At 38.0% G+C, this 20,661-nt stretch overlaps 9 protein-coding genes and 3 non-coding genes across 12 annotated transcripts; 5 read left to right on the top strand and 7 right to left on the bottom strand.

The window, feature by feature from the left end:
* Positions 1-268: 268 nt before the first annotated feature.
* SOMG_01158 (uncharacterized protein) lies at positions 269-875 on the top strand (the record flags this gene model as incomplete). The annotated part of the gene is made up of 2 exons (XM_056179951.1): positions 269-765; positions 821-875. 2 exons carry the CDS (start codon positions 269-271, stop codon positions 873-875), a joined length of 552 nt encoding a protein of 183 aa, XP_056036519.1.
* A 541-nt stretch (positions 876-1,416) lies between these two features.
* SOMG_10032 lies at positions 1,417-1,531 on the bottom strand. Its single transcript, XR_008803565.1, has one exon. It is a non-coding gene; the product is annotated as a 5S ribosomal RNA (ribosomal RNA).
* Positions 1,532-1,689: 158 nt separating this feature from the next.
* On the top strand, positions 1,690-1,771 carry SOMG_20056. The gene has a single exon. It is a non-coding gene; the product is annotated as a tRNA-Ser (tRNA).
* A 325-nt stretch (positions 1,772-2,096) lies between these two features.
* nop4 (RNA-binding protein Nop4) lies at positions 2,097-4,133 on the top strand (the record flags this gene model as incomplete). The annotated part of the gene is made up of 1 exon (XM_056179950.1): positions 2,097-4,133. One exon carries the CDS (start codon positions 2,097-2,099, stop codon positions 4,131-4,133), a length of 2,037 nt encoding a protein of 678 aa, XP_056036518.1.
* A 276-nt stretch (positions 4,134-4,409) lies between these two features.
* Positions 4,410-5,323, bottom strand: swi10 (ERCC1 DNA repair endonuclease non-catalytic subunit Swi10; the record flags this gene model as incomplete). Its single annotated transcript, XM_056179949.1, has 4 exons — positions 4,410-4,914; positions 4,970-5,055; positions 5,106-5,123; positions 5,168-5,323. The coding sequence occupies 4 exons, from the start codon at positions 5,321-5,323 to the stop codon at positions 4,410-4,412; spliced, it is 765 nt and encodes a 254-aa protein (XP_056036517.1).
* Positions 5,324-5,748: 425 nt separating this feature from the next.
* SNORD18 lies at positions 5,749-5,837 on the bottom strand. The gene has a single exon (XR_008803670.1). It is a non-coding gene; the product is annotated as a small nucleolar RNA U18 (small nucleolar RNA).
* A 222-nt stretch (positions 5,838-6,059) lies between these two features.
* Positions 6,060-7,463, bottom strand: ero11 (ER oxidoreductin Ero1a; the record flags this gene model as incomplete). Its single annotated transcript, XM_056179948.1, has 1 exon — positions 6,060-7,463. One exon carries the CDS (start codon positions 7,461-7,463, stop codon positions 6,060-6,062), a length of 1,404 nt encoding a protein of 467 aa, XP_056037255.1.
* Positions 7,464-7,920: 457 nt separating this feature from the next.
* Positions 7,921-10,311, bottom strand: hsp78 (mitochondrial heat shock protein Hsp78; the record flags this gene model as incomplete). Its single annotated transcript, XM_056179947.1, has 1 exon — positions 7,921-10,311. The coding sequence occupies one exon, from the start codon at positions 10,309-10,311 to the stop codon at positions 7,921-7,923; it is 2,391 nt and encodes a 796-aa protein (XP_056036515.1).
* Positions 10,312-11,854: 1,543 nt separating this feature from the next.
* Positions 11,855-12,452, bottom strand: arf1 (ADP-ribosylation factor, Arf family Arf1; the record flags this gene model as incomplete). The annotated part of the gene is made up of 2 exons (XM_056179946.1): positions 11,855-12,346; positions 12,402-12,452. The coding sequence occupies 2 exons, from the start codon at positions 12,450-12,452 to the stop codon at positions 11,855-11,857; spliced, it is 543 nt and encodes a 180-aa protein (XP_056036514.1).
* Positions 12,453-13,567: 1,115 nt separating this feature from the next.
* xpa1 (X-Pro dipeptidase) lies at positions 13,568-14,911 on the top strand (the record flags this gene model as incomplete). The annotated part of the gene is made up of 1 exon (XM_056179945.1): positions 13,568-14,911. One exon carries the CDS (start codon positions 13,568-13,570, stop codon positions 14,909-14,911), a length of 1,344 nt encoding a protein of 447 aa, XP_056036513.1.
* An 86-nt stretch (positions 14,912-14,997) lies between these two features.
* SOMG_01151 (seven transmembrane receptor-like protein) lies at positions 14,998-16,499 on the bottom strand (the record flags this gene model as incomplete). Its single annotated transcript, XM_056179944.1, has 3 exons — positions 14,998-16,208; positions 16,267-16,345; positions 16,413-16,499. 3 exons carry the CDS (start codon positions 16,497-16,499, stop codon positions 14,998-15,000), a joined length of 1,377 nt encoding a protein of 458 aa, XP_056035024.1.
* An 884-nt stretch (positions 16,500-17,383) lies between these two features.
* fbh1 (DNA helicase I, ubiquitin ligase F-box adaptor Fbh1) lies at positions 17,384-20,070 on the top strand (the record flags this gene model as incomplete). The annotated part of the gene is made up of 2 exons (XM_056179943.1): positions 17,384-19,193; positions 19,244-20,070. 2 exons carry the CDS (start codon positions 17,384-17,386, stop codon positions 20,068-20,070), a joined length of 2,637 nt encoding a protein of 878 aa, XP_056035023.1.
* Between the last annotated feature and the right edge of the window lie 591 nt (positions 20,071-20,661).

Genomic DNA, 20,661 nt, shown 5'->3' with positions numbered 1-20,661 from the left:
GACTGTTCATTCATTGTAAATATATATAGAGTAGCGTACGCTTACTAGCTATCGGTATGTGTGTCAGAGAGGGTGGATGACAGCTTCACCTCTGCAAAATTCTAGTCATTGCCATTGTGGACTCGATTCATGTAGTTGGGAGTTGTTATAAACTAGATTTATATTAAGCTTGTTAGTCGGATCAGATGTGTGCTACTGTTTTGAAAGTTCTGACATGAATTTGGGTGTTTACTGCCTATTTGAGTAGGTTTTGAAGGGATTTCAGAAAATGATTGAAAAAAACAAATACAAAAAGCTAAAAGATGCTGATTCAGCTGACGTTCCTCGCTTGGGCACTCTTGCAACGTTTGACGGTGAACTGCCACGGTACAATGAAATCTTGAATTCTCATCTAGACGACTTGGAAAAAGGTCATGCACCCCCGTACTCAGAAAGCAGACACCAAGAAGCGTCTACCAACATGACAGGAGGAAATGGACTCTTTATTTTTTTACGAAAAGTCTTGACGGCATTATTGTGGTTGATTTTCTGGCCGGCAAAAATTGTGAGAATCCCCGAAGCACATCGAAGACAAGAGAATGAAGCTCTTCGGCTTGGTTGGTGCTTTATTGGTTCAATCGTATTGGACTTTTGGTTTTCTTACAAATACCTTGTCCCCTTTATAAAGGAATCGATGAAAGAATCTGTATGGACATGGTTTCAAGCTACTGTGGCAGCTGTTCTTGTCGTCATGGCTTTCTATATGTTCTTATTTGTTTTTTTCACGTAAGTGGAATGGTGGAATTTTATTTTGATATGTTTACTAATGGGGTACTTTTAGTGTTGGTGGATTCAATCGTTATATTGATTCCTCTAGTTTTTTCTGTGATTACTAGTGCTCTAGGCTTCAGGATGTCATCGGATAGAAACGACTTGACGGATGATAATAGTATCCCATTAAACAGCTTGCCACCAGAGCCTGAAAACCAGTTCAACGATCTTAGTGATGATAATTTTAAACAACCGTCCTCTGAACATACTGAGCAATCTCCAGGGTTACGCCAGGAACCGGGTCAGTCTAGGGATGTTGAAAGCGGTGGGAATTGATTTATACGGAAAGTAAAGTATTGTTTATTATAATATCCGGTCTTTTCGATTTTTCTCCAGCATGCTTTTGCTTATGTTTATGTTTAATGTTTGCATTTTGTTTATTTTATTTATTCGTCAAGTGCTTTTTGATTCCTGATCTTTTTTAAATCTTTTAATTTATAACTAATACGGAATTTCATAAATTATTGATCAAGGATGAGCGTTGCTTTTTCTATAATCATTAGTATCACTAAGTCAAACGTCTATGTCGATCACGATTAAAGCCATGTGCTTCAATTTTTAAAAGAGCAACAGAAAAACAAGTCAAAAAGGAAACCAAAAGTGAAAAGCCTACAGCATCCCGGATTCCCATGTTGTCTCCAACCATAGTACTAACGAGACCCTCAGACGCTTAACTGCAGTGATCGGACGGGAACTGGTGTTTTCGCCTAGGTGTGGCCGTAGACACTACCCATGTGTAGAATTCAAATCTGTACTACAGGGCATCAGTTTGCTTTTTTGCTGGTTTTCCACAAACCAGATGAAAAACCACTTTCGGCGGTTTTTAAATATAAAGGTAAACCGTATAAAACACATTATTTTTGTCTTTAAACAACAGAAGACACTATGCCTGAGTGGTTAAAGGGATAGATTAGAAATCTATTGCGGTCTCCGCGCGCAGGTTCAAATCCTGCTGGTGTCGATTTTTTCTTATTCATTTTTCTTCTTTTTCCATCGTAAAAAAGATAAACAGGTTTAATTGTATTCAAATTTATTTTTAAAGCAAGCTTTGATTGCGGGATTTAATACTTTCTAATAACAAACTGACTGTTTTCTCTTTTGTCTTCACCGAAGAAAAGTACTAATCGATTTTTTTTTGTTACGGTGCGGTGTATGGGTTTACAAAAAACAATTACTAAATACTGGTAAAGCTAATACTGTCTAGGACTAAACAACACACTAGACCACAGTATTCTGCTCAGGTAAAAAATGAGGATTTCAGTAGTAAAATCAATTGTCGCTGAACCATGACTACCAGCAGCACATTGTTTGTGCGAAACCTTGCGTTTGGGACGAAGACAGATGATCTTTCAAATTTCTTTTCAAATGTCGGTCCTATCAAGCACACGGTAGTTGTTACCAATCCGGAAACAGGGGAAAATCGTGGTTATGGATTCGTTACATTTTCGATGGTTGAAGATGCGCAACGCGCAATTCAAGAATTAAAAAACAAGAAACTAAACGGTAGGATTCTACGTTTGGATTATGCTGCTCACCGTAAACGTACCGGTCCCTCTGAGGACAAAGAAAAGGAACTGAAGCAAGTCAGTAATCGAAAGCCTGAGGGTCCTCGAAAGGATAACCGTCCTCGATTGATTATTCGTAATCTTCCTTGGTCAATAAAAAAACCAAATCATTTGGAACCTTACTTTGAAAAATTTGGAAAGATTCGAGAAATTCGAGTGCCCACAAAACCTGGCGGTCAAATGTGTGGTTTCGCGTTTGTATGGATGCAAGATCGTGAAGCTGCCCAAAAGGCTATGGAAGCTGTCAACGGTACTAAACTTGATGGCCGTCTCGTTGCTGTTGATTGGGCTTTGAGTAAGGATGCTTATGAGTCGAATGCAACATCACAGGAAGAACCCGATGAAGCTTCTAAAGAAAACGATGAAAGCGATCAAGAAGAAATTGAAGAAGATGCAGAGAGTGACACTGTTGCTCAGCATTCTTCTGTTGTACCCGAAAACAGTGACGAAGAAGACTTGAAAAAAGGTGAAGGAGAGGAATCAGAAGCATCTGACGAGGAATTGAATCCCGAATCTGAATCTGAGGATGAAGTTGTTCATCAAAAACAAAATTTGGGCGACACAATATTTGTTCGTAATATCCTGTTCGAGTGTACCGAACAACAATTATACCATCATTTCCGTCAATTTGGTCCTTTAGCTTATGCGAAGATTGTCAAGGACCCTGTCACTGACAAGCCTTTAGGCAGAGCCTTTATAAAATTTCGACATGAAAAGGACTGCAATGAGTGTCTTGAATTGGCCGCCCAAGTACCAAAAGCCGATCCTACTGTGGCTGAACAACGTCTTTTGCCTTCGGTATTGGTGGAAGAAAATGTGGACTCGGATAGCGTGGCTTCTCGTTTTTTGTTGAACAATCGTCTTCTTAATGTCTCAAAAGCTGTTACCAGAGAAGAAGCTGGAGATCTCACTCAAAAGAGTATAGCCGAGCGAAAACTGAAATTAGGAAAGGGAGTGGATAGGAGACATTTGTTTTTGTTGAACGAAGGACGCATTGGTCCGGGACATCCTCTTTTCGAAAAATTGCCAGATACCGACAAATCATTGAGATCTATGTCTATCAGTCAGCGTAAAAAGCTTTTGGAGACCAATCCTACTCTCCACTTGTCTTTAAACAGACTTTCGATTCGAAATATGTCTCGCCACATTGACCATAAAATGTTGGCATTTTTAGGTCGTCAAGCTATTCGCTGCTTCAAAGAGGAAGTTGAAAAGGGACTTCGTCAAGACCTCTCTGATGAAGAGAAATCTCGTGACAAAGATCAATTTATAAAACGCGGTAAAACCGGAAGCGTCTTAAAACAAGCCAAGGTCGAACTCGAAAAGTCGGGTGCAGGCAGATCCAAAGGTTATGGCTTTTTACAATTTGTTTCTCACAAGTACGCACTTATGGCCTTGCGCTGGTTAAATGGTAGGGAAGTCACTGTTCGTAAGATCATCCAAGATGAAATTGAATGGGCACGTTCTCATAAACTTCCAGAACCAGAGATGCCTACAGTGGACTTTAATGATCGACCAAGAAGACTGATTGTTGAGTTTGCCATTGAAAATATCAAGGTAGTCAAGCGCCGCCAAGAAAAAGAAATTACTTTCCGCGATAAGGCAAAGCAAATGCGAGAAAAGAAAGAAGAGGAAGCTGTACAGCTGAAACGTAAACGAAAGGATTCTTCAGGAGATGACAGTGAAAAGGAGAAAAAGGTTAAGGTTGCTCGCATCATTCAACAGAAACGTATGAAAAGAAGACAACGAAAAAATTAAATTTGACCGTTTTCAGAGGGAAGTCGCGTTTTATTTTCACTCTTTTGTTTGGATTTTGTTACAAAAACATGCATTTGGTACTTATTTGGTCACATTGGTTGTCACCTAACAATTTTTAATACAATAGATACATCGGGTTTTGGGAAATTAATGTACGCATAATATTCGTTACAATACGATTTTAAACAGTTGAATAGCAGAAAAAGTGATGATGTATAACTTTTAGGGTCAAGTAGAAGGACGATCTTGTAGCGATGCAATTACGGAAATTGAAATTTAAATCTCTTTCGACAATGATTCGGGATTCTTGATAACTGAACGTGACATGAAGGGTTGTTGCGCAGCTTCCAGAAAGCGATTTACTTTCGTAGGGCCCCAACCCTCCAACTGCTCCAAGTCTTCTCTGGAGGCAGACAACGCACCTTTTAAAGACCCAAATTGAGAAAGAAGAGTCAGACTATCGCTTTTATTGATACCTCGAACGGAGGTGAGACATGTCTGAACTTGGCTCAAGTAATCCATAGATGGCTTCTCCATAATAGAAGTGGGAGTTACGTGTTCGTATGCTTTATAAGTTTCCAAGTACCTTGCTGCTTCTTCCGGCGACCAAGCAAGAACCAAGGTATACTGGTTCACGATACTAGTTTTCACTAGCTCTTGGATAGAAGCTTGATGATTATCAACGTCTACTAGGACAAGCATGACTCGTAAATTGTAAGCCTTTCCTAGTCGAGATATTCTTCCATAAATATACTCAGGATGAAGATGATGATATTTCAAACTACCATAAAAAATGCGTTAGTAAGTCACATAGAGAAAGCATTAGTTTAATATACCTCAAAAACAAGCTGCAGATCCCATTTCCCATCACGAAGTCTGGGACTATTTCTGCATATTCCCAAGGCACATTACGAACATGGTGCTATGGCCGTCAGCTTCATCCAAAGTACTACATGCATGTACTAATCATACCAATAAAGGATTTCCTTTCTACAGTTCATTCGTTAGTTTGTTTCCTGGCATTCCACTCGTACCTGTCGAAAATTCACAAGGATCGCATGAGCTGTGACTCTTGAAACCTTTTGAGGAATGATCGGTTGAGGTTGATTAACAGAAGTCTTTGTCTTTTCGACTTGTTCAAGAGCTGTAAGGCCTAGTTGTTCAAACTCTTCATCATCGATGTCTGACATGGATGAATGTCAAATGTATGGATCTCGTCCTTGTGAGTTTGTAAGTAGGAGATGCTAACGAAAATTAATATTGGTTAATCGATGTTGCCTTTTCAACCCAAGTTATTGGTTTCTTGATAATTTATTTCCTTCTTTGTTGTACAAAATTTCAAAAAATGCAAAAATGTTGAATTTAGAAAAGATCAGTTTCAATGAAACATTACAGAAGAATCTCAAACCTACATAACCATACAAGATACTTTTGCAAAGATCGTACATTTTCATCCAAAAAAATTCCATTTCCTATAATATCATAATAACTAATAGCTATAAAATTACTATGAGTAAGCATCTATGGTGCTACAATTTATACTCGCTTCAAAATTCTAAAAAACTGTTAGCAAGAGAACGTAAATCGAAAAGAATTCTTTTCAAGAATGAAAACAAAAATCAGCAATAAAAAATTGGGTTTCTCTTCGTATCCGGGGTCTTAATCCCGTTCAGTAACACGGACCAATTTTAGTCATCATATTTGTTCTTATTTTCATTTGCAAAAAGAAATGAAAATTTACATACCCTTTGGAAAAAGGAATCTTTCTCTGAATTGTCTCAAATCTCCATATGTTTCAGTGATCGTCTCTGGGAGTTGGTTAAAGACAACTTCTATAATACCCAGACTGCTATTTATAGGAAAAATTTCCAAATGCCAATATGAATAACCAGGAAAAATGAAATTTTAATAAAAGATAGCAAAAAATTAGATTAACCTTGGTACATTGCATATATAAAGGATGGCATAAAAGATGTACCAAAGTTGTTCAGCGAAAAAGGAAAGAATTTCACGAGTAGGTGCTTTAAAAGAAAGAGCAATAACAAATTGGATGAATTTAACAGAAAGGTCAGCTCTCCTCCTTAATTGAAACCAAAAAGATGACTGTACAGAGTGAGCGATTCGATCAAAAGTATTGACCAAGGCCACTATTTCCGATGGACGTAGGTCATTAAGCTGCGTCTCAGGCTCAAAAAGAAGTTTCAACGCAGTACCATATCCAGTGATCTGTAGCTTTCCCCACAGTCTACACTTGTCACAACCGACACAGTCCATAATGCGAGAAACGTCGTGGAAATGTTTGCGGAAAGTTTCTTTGAACTTTTGAGATTCTTCATCGGCAAAGAATTTGGAGCTCATGATTACCTTTCTATCCTGCTGGGCTATAAAAGCGAGATTATCAAATGCCAACTTCGTTCGTGCATCAATCGCTAGATTGTCTGGACAAAAGGAGGATGTGCTATTGTTTTCCATTTCTACCAGCTGATCGGCAATGCGTACAAATGCCTGGTGCAAAAGAGCATAGTTAAAGAATATATTTTCAATACGCTCTGGATAATTTCCAACTTTGGCCAACCAACATTCCAAGTTCCGGGTCCAGCGATTTCGATTGGTGTCATAATAGTTTTCACAAATATGAGAAGAGATACTAGCGTGAAACCCAGAAATGATCTTGTTTAGCATACGCTTCTCCTGACTAGCAACGGATGGTGAAATGGTGAGGATATCGTCTTCTTTAGGAGACAGCTGAAATGGATACATGCCTGGCTTATAAAAAGATTCTCTTCTTGACTTCTCCTTTAAACTTTCATCATCATCTACCACGAAGCAATTTTGTTCATAAATATTGCGCCAGATAGCAGCTGTATGATCTCCCGAATAGCCAGTAAACCTTTCTGGATTATTAACAAGCGAAACGAAAACACAATCCTGCTCAGAAGATACCTCATCTAGGTAGCAGTAATCTAACTGAGAATTATGCTCCCAATTGCATTTCGTTTCATTTTTTTTCGAGGACGGATCAACGTCACTAAAACGCTTCCAGACATCAGAGACCTCATTCTCTTCCAGCGTGTCCACCGCACATCCTTGACTACTGCACATAGCATTGTCATTATCCCATAGAGGACATTCAGCCCGATACAGGTTTAGTTTGTAGTTTGAAAAGTAATCACTTTGCTCTGTCATGACGGGCAATAATGTTCGTATTCTACTTTGCATTCCATAAATCGCATCTGTATCAACTTCAGTCTGAGAAATTCCCATATTGGGAAGCAAAAGATATGCCCATACGGCATGCCAAATCGTCACTAGCTTACTGATTCCAAACATTTTATGCAAATTCCCTTATTGACAACTGGTATTTAATATAATGCAATCGATATATTCATTCGTAATTGCTTTTCTTTTTTTTCCTTCCAAAATTCGTCCAAAATTGACTAGATGGTTGTATACAGGATTTCTACTTCATGAACTGATTATGACATATAAGTATAGTAATATCATAGTATCGGTATACCATCATAGGAACTTTCTACTCATCAAAGTCAGTATACTTCGAGAGTCCGTTTTTACTTCTCTTAGTTTCCATGACAAAGTAAAGGTCTACAGAATAAAATCTCATGTTGTCCCATCTTTTACTGTTAAGCAGGTTCTGAAAAGGTGTAGCTTTTGATTCCAAAATTAAGTATTTCATTGCCAAAGTAATCTAAGGTGCAGTATTAAATCAATGATATCGTTAAAAATAGCAAGCTCGAGATTTATGAGCCAACTTTCGTACATTACTTTTTTATTCCAATTTGGACGTCTTAAAATCTAAATCTCCATCCAAAACATCAACCAAAACATTCTGGTCCGACTTTATGTCGCCTTGAATGATTCTCATAGCCAACGTATTCAGAATCTTCTTTTGGATTAGACGGTTCAAGGGTCGGGCACCGTAGGAAGGAGAGTATCCTTTTTCGGCAAGCCATTTCTTTGCGCTTTCGCTCACGGTAAGCAAAATGCGACGATCATTCAATCGTTCTTGAACTTCAGCCAAACGAACGTTGACAATGCCTTCCAAATTCTTTTCAGACAACTTGTTAAACACAATTTGTTCATCGATTCGGTTCAAAAATTCTGGAGGATAATAGCCCTGTACTATCTCAATCACCTTTTTGCGCGATTCTGGCGTAACAGTACTACTAGGATCATTGACAAGGATCTCACTGCCGAGATTAGATGTCATTACAATCAAGGTTGATCGGAAATCAACCTTACGTCCTTGAGCATCCGTCAAAAATCCCTCATCTAACACCTGCAACAAGATGTTGCTAACGTCGTTATGGGCTTTCTCCAATTCGTCAAAAAGTAAGACGGCATAAGGTTTACGACGAACAGCTTCGGTAAGCTCGCCTGATTCCTCATAACCTATGTAGCCAGGAGGACTACCAACCAAACGGGATACGGTATGCTTCTCTTGGAATTCAGACATGTCGAACCGTATCATTGCTTTCTCGCTGTCAAACAAGAATTCAGCAAGAGCTTTGGTCAGTGCGGTTTTACCAACTCCTGTAGGTCCTAAGAATAGGAAAGATGCCAAAGGACGGTTGCTGCTTTGCAAACCAGCACGAGACAAGCGAACAGCATCCGCGATAGAGTGAAGAGCTTCATCCTGACCAATAATAGATTTACCGATTGTTTGCTCCATATGCAGTAAACGGTCACGTTCCCCACGCATCAAGTTTGTGGTTGGGATGCCAGTTGCTCGAGAAACAACGAGTGCGATATCATCACTAGTGACAGAATCATGTACCAATGAAGGTCTTTTATTCTCCAGGTTTTCTTCTTCCTTAGGAAGCTTGCGCTGCAATTCTGGAATAATGGCATATTGGAGCTCAGAAGCACGAGTATAATCCCCCTCGCGTTGAGTTCGCTCAAGTTCAATCCTAGCTTTTTCTAAATCCATTTTGGCGGCCTTAATATTATTCAAGGCCCCTCTTTCTTCTTCCCAAATGGCAGAGAGCTTTTCCTGATCAGTACGTAAATCTGCCAATTTCTTTTCTAGCTTTTCACGACGGTCAATCGAAGTTGTATCTGTCTCTTTTTTCAAAGACGCAAGCTCGATTTGAATTGTCATAATTTGGCGGTCTAAACGGCGAAGTTCATCTGGTTTCGATTCTTGTTGTAGTCGTAGAGAAGAACAAGCCTCATCTACTAAATCAATAGCTTTGTCTGGTAAAAACCGATCAGTGATATAACGCGAGCTATAGGTGGCAGCAGTAACCAAAGAGTCATCCGTGATCCGTACACCGTGATGCACTTCATAGCGTTCTTTCAAACCACGGAGGATGGAAATTGAGTCGGAAAGAGAAGGCTCAGAAATCATGACAGCTTGGAAACGACGAGCCAAAGCTGCATCCTTTTCGATATACTTTCGGTATTCCTCCAAAGTAGTAGCACCACAGCATTGTAACTTTCCTCTAGCTAAAGCCGGCTTGAGTAAATTGCTAGCATCAATAGAGCCTTCTGCTTTACCGAATCCAAGCAAAAGATGCATTTCGTCAACGAAAAGTATCACCTTTCCTTCGGAAGCCTCCAAATCGCTCAAAACACTCTTTAAGCGCTCTTCAAAATCACCACGGAATTTTGCACCTGAAATTAGAGCACCCAAGTCAAGAACAATTACCGTTTTTTCTTTCATCGACTCTGGGACCTCTCCTCGGACAATTCTCGTGGCTAACCCTTCCATAATGGCCGTCTTGCCAACACCCGCAGGGCCAACCAGAGCTGGATTATTTTTTGTGCGGCGTGACAAAATTTGAATTGTCCTTTGGATTTCCTCTTCACGGCCAATTACAGGGTCAAGCTTCCCTTGTTTGGCTAGAGCAGTGAGATCAGTACCGAATTCCTCCAAGGCTGCCCCAGGCTTTGGTGTTCCACCTAAATTCATTCGAAAGGTCCCGCCATTCGGGTTTGCAGCATAGAATCTTCGTTGACTCCATCCCAAATTCCCCCAATTGCTTTTAAAAACAGGATTCAAACGCGAAGAAGCAATCACACATCCAGTACCATGTCCAATTGCGGATTTTTGAGAAAGATTCCTCGAAACAAGATGACGAGGTAATTTCCTCAAACTTCCAGAGCACTGCCGAATGTTAAATATTCGATTTGCTATACCTTTCTGTAAGGCGTACATCTCTTGTATGTTCTGTTGTGTAAATCAAGATTTCATGGGTCATCATCTTCTTATATAGACACAGTTACTATAATTGGCGTGCACCGAGAAAGAAATCTTTAGAAGAAATTCAAATAGTGAAATTCGTTTGGACGTGTAAAATGGTATTACGATTTAAAAGGAATTCGTTTTGTTTACAAAAAAGAAGAAAAGCTTGCTCGATGGAAATTTATTGCAAGAAATAAATTTGTATTAATATGAGAATTGTTTTTTGAATTTCGCCTAGTATTACTGAAGGCGTTTTCTTAAACTATGGTTGCGATTTTTCAGCCCAAGTTCTATAATGTAAAGAATGGAAAACAACATCGGCAGAAAAGTGAGATGTGCAGTATAGGGAACCAGAGGAAGTCCAAGTTGCCACTTTCGATGTATGCTTAATACAATTTCATGCTTAAGTCTCTCACTTTTTGTTTGCCATATTGCCTATCATCCTTTGAAACGTATTTTTTCCACGTTACGTGTCATAAGTATTACTCCATGGCGGATTACAAAAGTCGTGCGGACATAATCAATATGTTATTTAATATCTTTATATAAGCACATAAAAACAATAGAATAAACTCCGAGAGGGACCATTCCAATGAGATGTATCTGGGATTCATAAATCTCGTAATAAACTAAAGTAGTATCTCGAGTAGAGACCTTCTCACGCTATGATTCAAATGCTTTCAGTACTCTTTGCAAATCTTCTTTCGATAATGCCTTGGAGGGAGAAAAAACAGGTCAGTCTTTTAATTCACTCCCGTCATGAAAAAGAAATTGTCCATCAAGCACAGTCTATGCTAACCAGTACACGTTTAAATTTACAGGTTCTGCATAAACTTTCTGATCCAGCATGAACAGGTATCACAAGAAACAACCGGTGCTAAGAATTCGATAGTTATGCGCACAAAAGAAAGACAAAGGCGCACAAATGGCAGCATTGCTCAAAGACCCCATAGAAAGCTACGCAAACGAGGGGTTAACAGACGGTTTTCGAGTCTGTTTCAGATTTGATACAAAATTTCAAGCACTGCACACAATGAACATGCAAAACGTATTTTTGTGACAGGAAGCCAATTTGACTAAGAACAGAAATCTCGCAAAATTAAGTGATTTCGCTTCTTGAGTAGGAAAATTTTATACTCTAAATCTAAAGAACCAATAGGATCTTCCTTGTATTGTATAAAATCGCGCCTGAACTACTCGTCCGTAGTACAGGTACGGTGGTACGTATGGAGACTAATCAATTTGAACACATAAAATAAATTATGTACGGAAGCCAACAAGAAGCATTAAAATATGGTGCATGTTCGGCTTTATAAAAGTCAAAGGACTTGGGGTCATATGACACAATGGAATACCAAAGAAAGGAGCTCAATGGGCACAAACGCCTACAGCAGAATCGAGAACGATACAAAAAGAAAAAGAGCATAGGAAATGCAGCGATAGTAAATCATAGGTTGCATAACTAGAAGTGTAAGGATAGTCGTCCTCTGGAGGATAAGTTATTTGTAATATTCGTTTACTGGTTCTTGAGGTTGGTAGACAGCCACTCAAGACCTTCGTAAAGACCATCACCACTAGTAGCACAAGTGGCTTGGATATACCATTGGCGATGGCGAAGAGAGTGAAGACCAAGCTTGTCAGTGATTTCAGCAGCATTCATAGCATTTGGCAAGTCTTGCTTATTGGCAAAGACCAACAAAAGGGCATCGCGAAGTTCGTCTTCATTAAGCATACGTTGCAGTTCTTCATGAGCCTCAGAAATACGTTCACGATCGTTGGAGTCAACAACAAAAATAATACCTTGGGTGTTTTGGAAGTAGTGTCTCCATAAAGGCCGAATCTTGTCTTGACCACCAACATCCCAAACTGTGAAAGAAATATTGCGATATTCAACAGTTTCTACATTGAAGCCAATCGTAGGGATAGTGGTTACGATTTCACCGAGCTTGAGTTTATATAAAATGGTTGTTTTACCGGCAGCATCAAGACCGACCATAAGGATACGCATCTATATAAATAATCAATGTCGTTAATTCCGCCCTCTTTCTCACAATTTTTCTTACCTCTCTTTTGCCAAAGAGACTTTGAAATAATTTGCTGATGCTCAAACCCATTATTCTTATATTTCTTTTCTTGACGGTCGTTTCTCTATGGGACGGTTGTTTTTGGTAGAAGATGAAATCTATCTGGTGGTGTAGCGGGGGTTGACGGCTTGATGGTCGGTGACCGTTATCAAGCTTTCTAGCGCTGCATCTCATATACTCCATTTTACTTGTATTCTCTTACTCATAATTTGTAAATTACTTTTATTTTTTTAAAAAAGGAATTTGGCTGTATGTTTATGTATATGTTTCAAATTTTTTTTCTCATATTGATCTTCTCTCTACCATAACACTTTCACAAGTTTGTAATTCAGAATATCTGTTTGAATCAAGTAATGGAGTGGCTTTATCTGTTTCATCTTTATGAAGGAATACTTGTTTACTTTGCTAAGATTTTATCCTATGTTTATGACTTGTCAAGAAATTAGCAAAAATGAGTAGCAGTAGCAATAGACAGTAGATGTAAGTGTTTACGGTATTTTCCCATATTTCCTAGTTTTATAATTCTTATTTCTTTCATTATAAGGATGAAAGCTATTTGTGAAATCGAGCATTTTTAATAAACGTTTCAGGATAGACGTATCTACGAGCAAACGATGAACTACAGGACTCATCGAGCCTTCGTAGACAGGACTACTATACTTACTATATCTAATTCTTCGTATTTCATTCTTACTCATCAAAGTCAAGTTCCAATTCTAATAAAGTAGGAAGGATGCAGTTCCTGATCAGGTCTATCTCTATACATTGCTTGTTTTGATGTCTTGGCGCTCTTAAAAACCTTGGCTCTTCTTTTCATTCATATAATTGTTACTATTTTTTACTACATGGTCCCAGAGTAATAATGGTACAAAAAAATGGGAAATGAATTGACATGGCTTGCTTTATTTTTTTTCTTTTTTTTAAAAAAAAAAAAGGGCAATGAAAATACCAAAGGTCATACTAAGCCTGTTGAACAAATACATTTAGTAGCCCTTACGTTCAACGCTTTGATGACGGGCTGCTACTGTCAACACCAACGTCCTTTTTGTTTTACAGGAAAACTTTTTCAAGTTTTATATCTTTTTTTTTCGTTTTCTTTTCTTTTTTTATAAGTTCTATATAATTTCTATTTACGCTTCGTTTAAATGGTGCATTTGGAGTATGTGTTTGATCGAGCCAAGGATTTGCTCAAACGGCCGTTTGTTCGCTACGTTCTTCTTGGTCTTACTTCCTTAATATTTGGGTTTCTGTCATTCAAATATGTCTTTCTTAAATCGGCCAATCCAATTGACGAACTATATCAATGCGCTGTACCTTCTATGATCTATGTCCCTCCAATGATCAATAAAGTGATTGCCATTCAAGAAGAAGAATTTATGACACGCCGTGAGAGACTCGCCTCCACTCTGGCTTCCGAAAATGTTGATGCCTTTGTCATGGAGCCGACTATTTCTATGAACTATTATGCCAATGTCTCCTCCAACGCTTGGGGCTTGTCCGAACGTCCCTTTTTGGGAATTGTTTTCGCCGACGAGGAATCTTCTGGAACAACTGTATTTTTCTTGCTTCCAAAATTTGAACTTCCTCGCGCAAAAGAACTGGTGGGTGATAAATTGTTCGCAAAATATATTACATGGGATGAGGATGAAAATCCCTATCAAGTTTTATATGACATCCTTGGACCCTCTAAGCTAATGATTGATGGAACAGTACGAAACTTTATTGCTCAAGGACTACAGCAAAATGGATTTGAGATTGTGGGTCTATCTCAAAATGTATCTAGTCTTCGTGAAATCAAGAGCAATGCAGAAATTGATATTATGTTCCGGGTAAATATTGCTACAATCTCTGTAATCCGATCTATTCAGCCCTGTCTAAAACCTGGAATAACAGAGCTTCACTTAGCCGAAACTATAAACAGACTTTTTAATTATGGTGGTCTTCCATCCCAAGATAGTCCGATCGTTTTATTTGGTGAACGTGCAGCTATGCCTCATGGTATGCCTTCTGAACGTTCATTGAACAAAAATGAATTTGCTTTGATTGACATTGGAACTGAACTTTTGGGTTATCACAGCGACTGCACTAGAACAGTCCTTCCGAACGATCAAAAAATGACCGAAGAGATGGAGAAGATATGGAATATCGTCTTCAAAGCACAAACAGCTGGAATTAATGCCCTTGGAAATTCTAACCGTACTTCATGTGCAAGTGTTGACCAAATTGCAAGAGATGTTATTCGTGAAGCTGGCTACGGCGATTATTTTACTCACAGATTGGGTCATGGGTTGGGTTTGGAGGAGCACGAGAATACTTATTTAAATTCCGCAAATAATAATACGTATGTTCAGAAAGGCAATATATTTACTGTTGAGCCAGGAATTTATATTCCCAATAAGATTGGAGTACGCATTGAAGATGCTGTTCTTGTTTCTGACCTTCCCGTTCTTTTAACAAACTTTAGGGCAAACAGCCCCTATGAACCATAAAGAAAGTTATGCATAATTTTATCTAATAAGTTAAACAATATAAATCATCATCGGTTGTTTTTTTGTTGAATTTGTTGAACTCGCAATTATGTAAGGTTTATGTCTTCTTGTATCAAATGCAGTTCCTCCTCAAGGCGCGGATCAAAGTCAGGGTAATTTAATCCATGAGGGTCGAGTTCAAGGTTTTTCGGAGAAGGCCTCCATAAAAATGCTAACAAACTTAAAAATATTAGATGCAAAGCATCCATCCAGCCATCCATGAAAAACCATCGAAACTTCCAAATCTTAGATGATGAAGAATGGTTAGTACTGGCACAAAAAGCAAAAGCAACGAGACAGAAAGCAGTATTCAGGACCATGGTTATAGCTGCGGAAATGCGCAATACTTTATAGTTGATATGTAGTGAAACGAATTGTCTTTCCATCATGGCCTGTAGCGTACTAGGAAAATCCATTAAAACTTGATACAAGAGTACTAATGACGAGGACACAGCAATGGTTAAAAAGACTCCGTACCATAAACCAAGGTGGATGGACTGAATAGAAATACCAAAAAATTTAACGGAAAATAGAGAAAGAAACAAAATCACTAGCGGGAGACTATGCTGTTTCATTAACCTCTCGGTGATTTTTGGAGAATAGCTCGTATATCCCCAAGAAAATATAAGTAGCAAAATAAAGTCAATCACTTTTTCTAGGGAAAATATGACAGACACTATAAATTCTGAAATCCAGGTGAAGCCTGTTCTATCTCGGAGGTTCTTTGTGTCCAAAATGATAGAGGTTAACGCTTGAGTGATACATGAAAAAACAAAAACGATGAGTAAGGCACGCTGAACTGGTACTATGGAGTTTTTATATTGGAAACGAAAAAACATCCATAAAGCCAGAATGACACTGTATGCGATAGTTATTCCACCAGATAAAGGCAAGCGAGGATATTGAGAAGCAGGTAGATTACCATAAGCATTTTGCCAGTCAACAAGGGCTTGATAATGTTTGTCCTTTAGTGAATGAGTCCAAATGCAGTAATATCCAGAGTGATTTATATCGTACACTATATTGGTTGGGTAGGAAGAAACAATTTGTGAATTAACTGTCTTTGCAGAAGTAGCATTCCAAATATAAAAGCCTATTTGCTCAGGTTCACAGAGATGATCTGTATAAGCAGCATCATAATCACAAAGATACACTCTCTCACCATTCTCTTTGGCTTTTCCTATTTGCTTTATATCCTTCCAACGGAAGATCAAAACTTCAATTTCGTTTTCCACATCCCAAGGTTGCGTCCAATTGACTAAACACGTTAGTATTGACAAATCTAAATGAATCAATGTAGAAAATAAAAGACATACTGTATATAGCAGGATTTAAAGTGCCTCCAGACTCGGATTTGGAATAAATTCCATTGCATTGTTCACCAAATTTCGAGCTCTGTAGAACGTGATAGTTAGTAATCGCAAAGCAATAGATACAATAAGGCAATGTTTCTGATACGTACGAGAAGCGTTTTTTCTGCCAATGTTATTGATACAAGAAAACTCCAAAGAAGGGCTAAATTAGCGAAGCATGTTTTAAAAATCTTCATAGAGTTTGATTAAATAGACGTTACAAACATATATTAAATTCGTTAACGTAAGTAATGTTTTCAAACACTTAGTGACTTAAGAAATTTGATACTGCAAAGGATTGAAGAACGAGTATGAGTTCCTATAGAAACAAAAATGGCAGGAATTTCTTCCCTAATTGAATATGAGTGATTCAAGAACAGTCTGAAATACCCTGGGAAAATAGCTTCTAGGTTGATAAAAGAAAAGAAAGGATTTGTTGGTAGGAATGTAATAATGGGAACTGGTCAGCAACGCAAATGAAAAGTCTCATAATACAAGAAATACATTTTCGTTAGAATTAATAATTAATGATCAATCGTAGAGCATTCACTAAAACGTCCCTAATATAACAAACAAGTTTCTTAAACAGGTCAGCAAAGCGAGCAGATATCAGGATGGAAGGACCTGGCCTGAAGGCTGGGATTATATCTCACATTTGTGTAGCTTTGAAGGTTAATTTGTGATTGTAATGGAAAGGTTGTAAGAAACTGGGAAATTGCAAATTCGATACAATTATTTATTTGCTGGAATACTTTCTTCTCAGCCAAAGATACTGGTAAACCGAGGCGATTTACTAAATTTCTTCAAAGTAAGTAAGTAGCTCAAGCGGATCTAACGCCGAAACAAAATGCAAAAGGAAAAATTGTCAATTCCACGATTTGCATTGGTTATGTAAAAAGACAGGTATTCTATTGAAATCAAAAAACTATTATAAATTAAATTTGAGTAAAAAAATTTCTTTTCATACTAAAGAAAATAGGTCCTACTTGCTTGACTTGACCTGTTGTCACATTACCAGGACCGTAGGGTAATGTGGTCATTGTTCATTTCAATTACACGCTCCTTTCAGTAAATTCTTTATATGAATGGTATAAGATCTTTCCATCCTTCTTTTTTTCAGCTTCCAACAGAACTTCTACCGTTAATTTGTCGTTTTTTGTCCGTTCAGGACATTCAAAATTTAGTGACTGTCGTACCATCAGTGTATCCTGTATTAGAGGCTTCAATTGATTTATTTTGGAAAAAGAGACATTATGAACTTAATATACGCAAGAACAAACTCCTTAAAGAAGCTTTAGGTGTGGGTTATGCACCTGCAGTTTCGAATGGATTTGTGAGTGGTACCCAGGTATCCTCTACAGCTGCAGAGCGTGAGTATTACGCTAAATCAGATGAAGTGAAATCTGTCTGTGGCTTACCTCCGGGCCCTGTAAAAATGGAACAATTCGGTATATGTATCGACAATCTCTTGACGTCCCAATATGGAATGGATCTTCATGGGAAGAAAATAAAGACCTCCTTTTTCACTTTGAACGACGTTGAAGATATATGGGTACAATCCATGTGCCTTCAGTTACAGCAATATTTGTCTCCAGCTGCTGAAAGAGCTTTGGCTTCGTTTCAAAGTCGTACTCTTCAAAGCCGCTTCTTACAGATCTTATTCATCGGCATGCTCTTCGAGGAAGATATGTGGTATTATTTCAATGTCCTCTATGATATTTCATCCTCAACAGCCATTGAATTTGCTTATTTTCTTGATACCTTCCTTACGATTGTAAAAACTGATTATGAACATTACCGTGATCCACTTTCTCAAACTTTAATGTCTACTAGCAGCAGATTTCAGGATATTGTTTTCTCTATAGAATCCCCATTTGACAATGCCTTCGAGCAAGGCCTTACTGCAGAACAGAAACGAATCGTGGAATGTGAATTGTATCCCAGGGAAGTTTTGAAAGTCAAAGCTTTTGCAGGAACCGGAAAGACAAAGGCTCTTTTAGAATTTTCCCGTAGCAGGCCACATAACAAAATTTTATACGTTGCATTTAACAAAGCTGCTAAAGAAGAGGCCGAACAACGTTTTCCCATGAACGTCAAGTGCTCCACCATGCATGGTTTAGCGTACGGTGCAATCTTAGCTCAAGCAGATCTTCCTGCTTCAAAGCTTGAAAGGCAACTCTCTAATACCAATATCGCAAATTTATTGTCCCTGCAAGCTGCGTTTCCAAAGTCAAATCGAAAGGCGGCTCCTGGAACTCCGTCTGCAACCCTAGTAGCCTCTCATATAATGTTTACCCTAAACCGATTTATGCATTCGACGGATTCTCACTTAAGTTTTCGACACCTAAGTAAGCGTACTTTAGAAGTAACTCAATTGTCCAAAGAGAAGCTATTATCATACGTGAGGAAGCTATGGGCGTTAATTATTAATTTTGATTGTCCATATGCACCTTTGATTCCTGATGCATACATGAAGTTGCTGCATTTATATGAATTTCCCAATATATTCTCGAAGTATGACTACATACTATTTGACGAGGCCCAAGATTTTACTCGATGCATGGTAGATGTCATATACAGGCAAAAGCATGCTAGAATCGTTATCGTTGGCGATGCTCATCAATGCATTTACGGGTTTCGGGGAGCTGATGCTTGTGCGTTTGATGAAGTACTCTATCCTTCTACAAAACAGTTGTACTTGACGAAAAGCTTTCGGTTTGGAAATTCAGTGGCCAAATATGCAAACTTCATCTTGTCTCTAAAAGGAGAAAATGTGAAACTTAGGGGCGTACAGGAAGATCGAGTATTTCGTTCCATGAACGAACCATTTTCAGTGATTAATGAAAACTTTCGTTTTATTCCTCACACAATGATATTCAGAACTAACAAAGGTAAGTGATGGAATTTACAGGATTTTCAAATACTAAACAAAATTTATAAGAACTCATTTTGCAGTCGATTCGTTTGTCGGTGTCTTTACCAAAAAATATACCTATAACTATTCTGGGATCAATGAAGAAAAAGGCCTTTCAACTTTTGCGCAGTGGTTCAGAACTTGCTCAAGGACGACGGCCGTCTCATCCAAAGTTAAGAGAATTTTCCTCATGGGCCGAATTTGAAACACATGTCAAAAACTCTGCAGAAGAGGACCCCGAACTTGCCTTGGTGTACGATATGGCAGAAGAGCTGTTTAGCGAAAGTTTTCTTGCACGCTTAGATAATTGTGAGCAAAGACTGATTCAGTCGAAAGATGAAGGGGAAAACGGAATCATCTTGGCGACTGCACATCAATCAAAAGGTTTGGAATGGGATAATGTACAATTAGGTAATGATTTTCGACCAAAATTTGATAGTACTTCCTATGCACGAGTTGGGTTTTCGCGGTATCTGAAGGAAGAGATTAACATTCTTTATGTCGCCCTCACCCGAGCAAAGCATTGTTTAATATTGAATGATACGATAACAAAATTTTATGCTTTGGAAAAAGGATTATTACGATTTGCAGGGGGAATTCCTTCTATAGAAGAAGAAATGGAAGAAGAGAAGGTTGCTATATTTGTTGATTGGCAAATTGAGAATTTCAGTTTTCTTTGTGATGTACCTACAGAATGTTATAATTTCTTGGTGGATTTACATGGGAAAACAATTTGGGATGTATTTTTTGGTGTGCTTTCAGGAAGCTGGCAGAATTATATCGTGAATACAACGGAACGCCTCAAAAGGACCATGTTATTTATAGAAGATCAATTATTTATAAATCATAGTTAAGTGTGGCATTATTAGTGAATAGCATCTTTGTTTATGTGTCAAAAGTGTTGAAAATATATATAGATATATCACGTATTTAATTTGTAAATGATGATTTCTGCTTATTCGAATAAATGTATGATGGCTTTTTTGTAGCAACATAAAACAGCCAAGCATATGCTGCACTTATAGACTAAATAAAAAATAATAATAAAGTTGTTTGCGGCTTAACTTAATCCTGATTTAGAGAAACGAAAGATTCAAAAATAAATTGAATTGGGAATATCATATGAAATCAGCATTGCTTAGTTCTTGTTCAAATCGTTGAATTGTAAGCATATTGGTTGAAAGAAATTTTCGTAAATTTCCTATGTATGAATTCATTCATTTCCATAACCGGAAACAGATCTATCATTTTTATTTACATTTTCATAAACAAACATTTATACATCATTAAAGAATAGAGCATTGAAAACAAACTTGACTCTTTTCAAATAAAGAGAAGAAATGTAACTCGATATTCAAAAATAGCATTTCGGTAACGTTCGGTAAACAGATAGCGAATTGCGTACAGTTGGCTTATTCGAGAGAAAAGACCAACAAAAATTCTAA

This window comes from Schizosaccharomyces osmophilus, chromosome 1, assembly GCF_027921745.1.
Source record: "Schizosaccharomyces osmophilus chromosome 1, complete sequence".
Taxonomy (NCBI): Eukaryota; Fungi; Ascomycota; class Schizosaccharomycetes; order Schizosaccharomycetales; family Schizosaccharomycetaceae; genus Schizosaccharomyces; species Schizosaccharomyces osmophilus.
The sequence above is the reverse complement of the archived record's forward strand: the minus strand, read 5'-3'. Positions and strand labels throughout refer to the sequence as shown.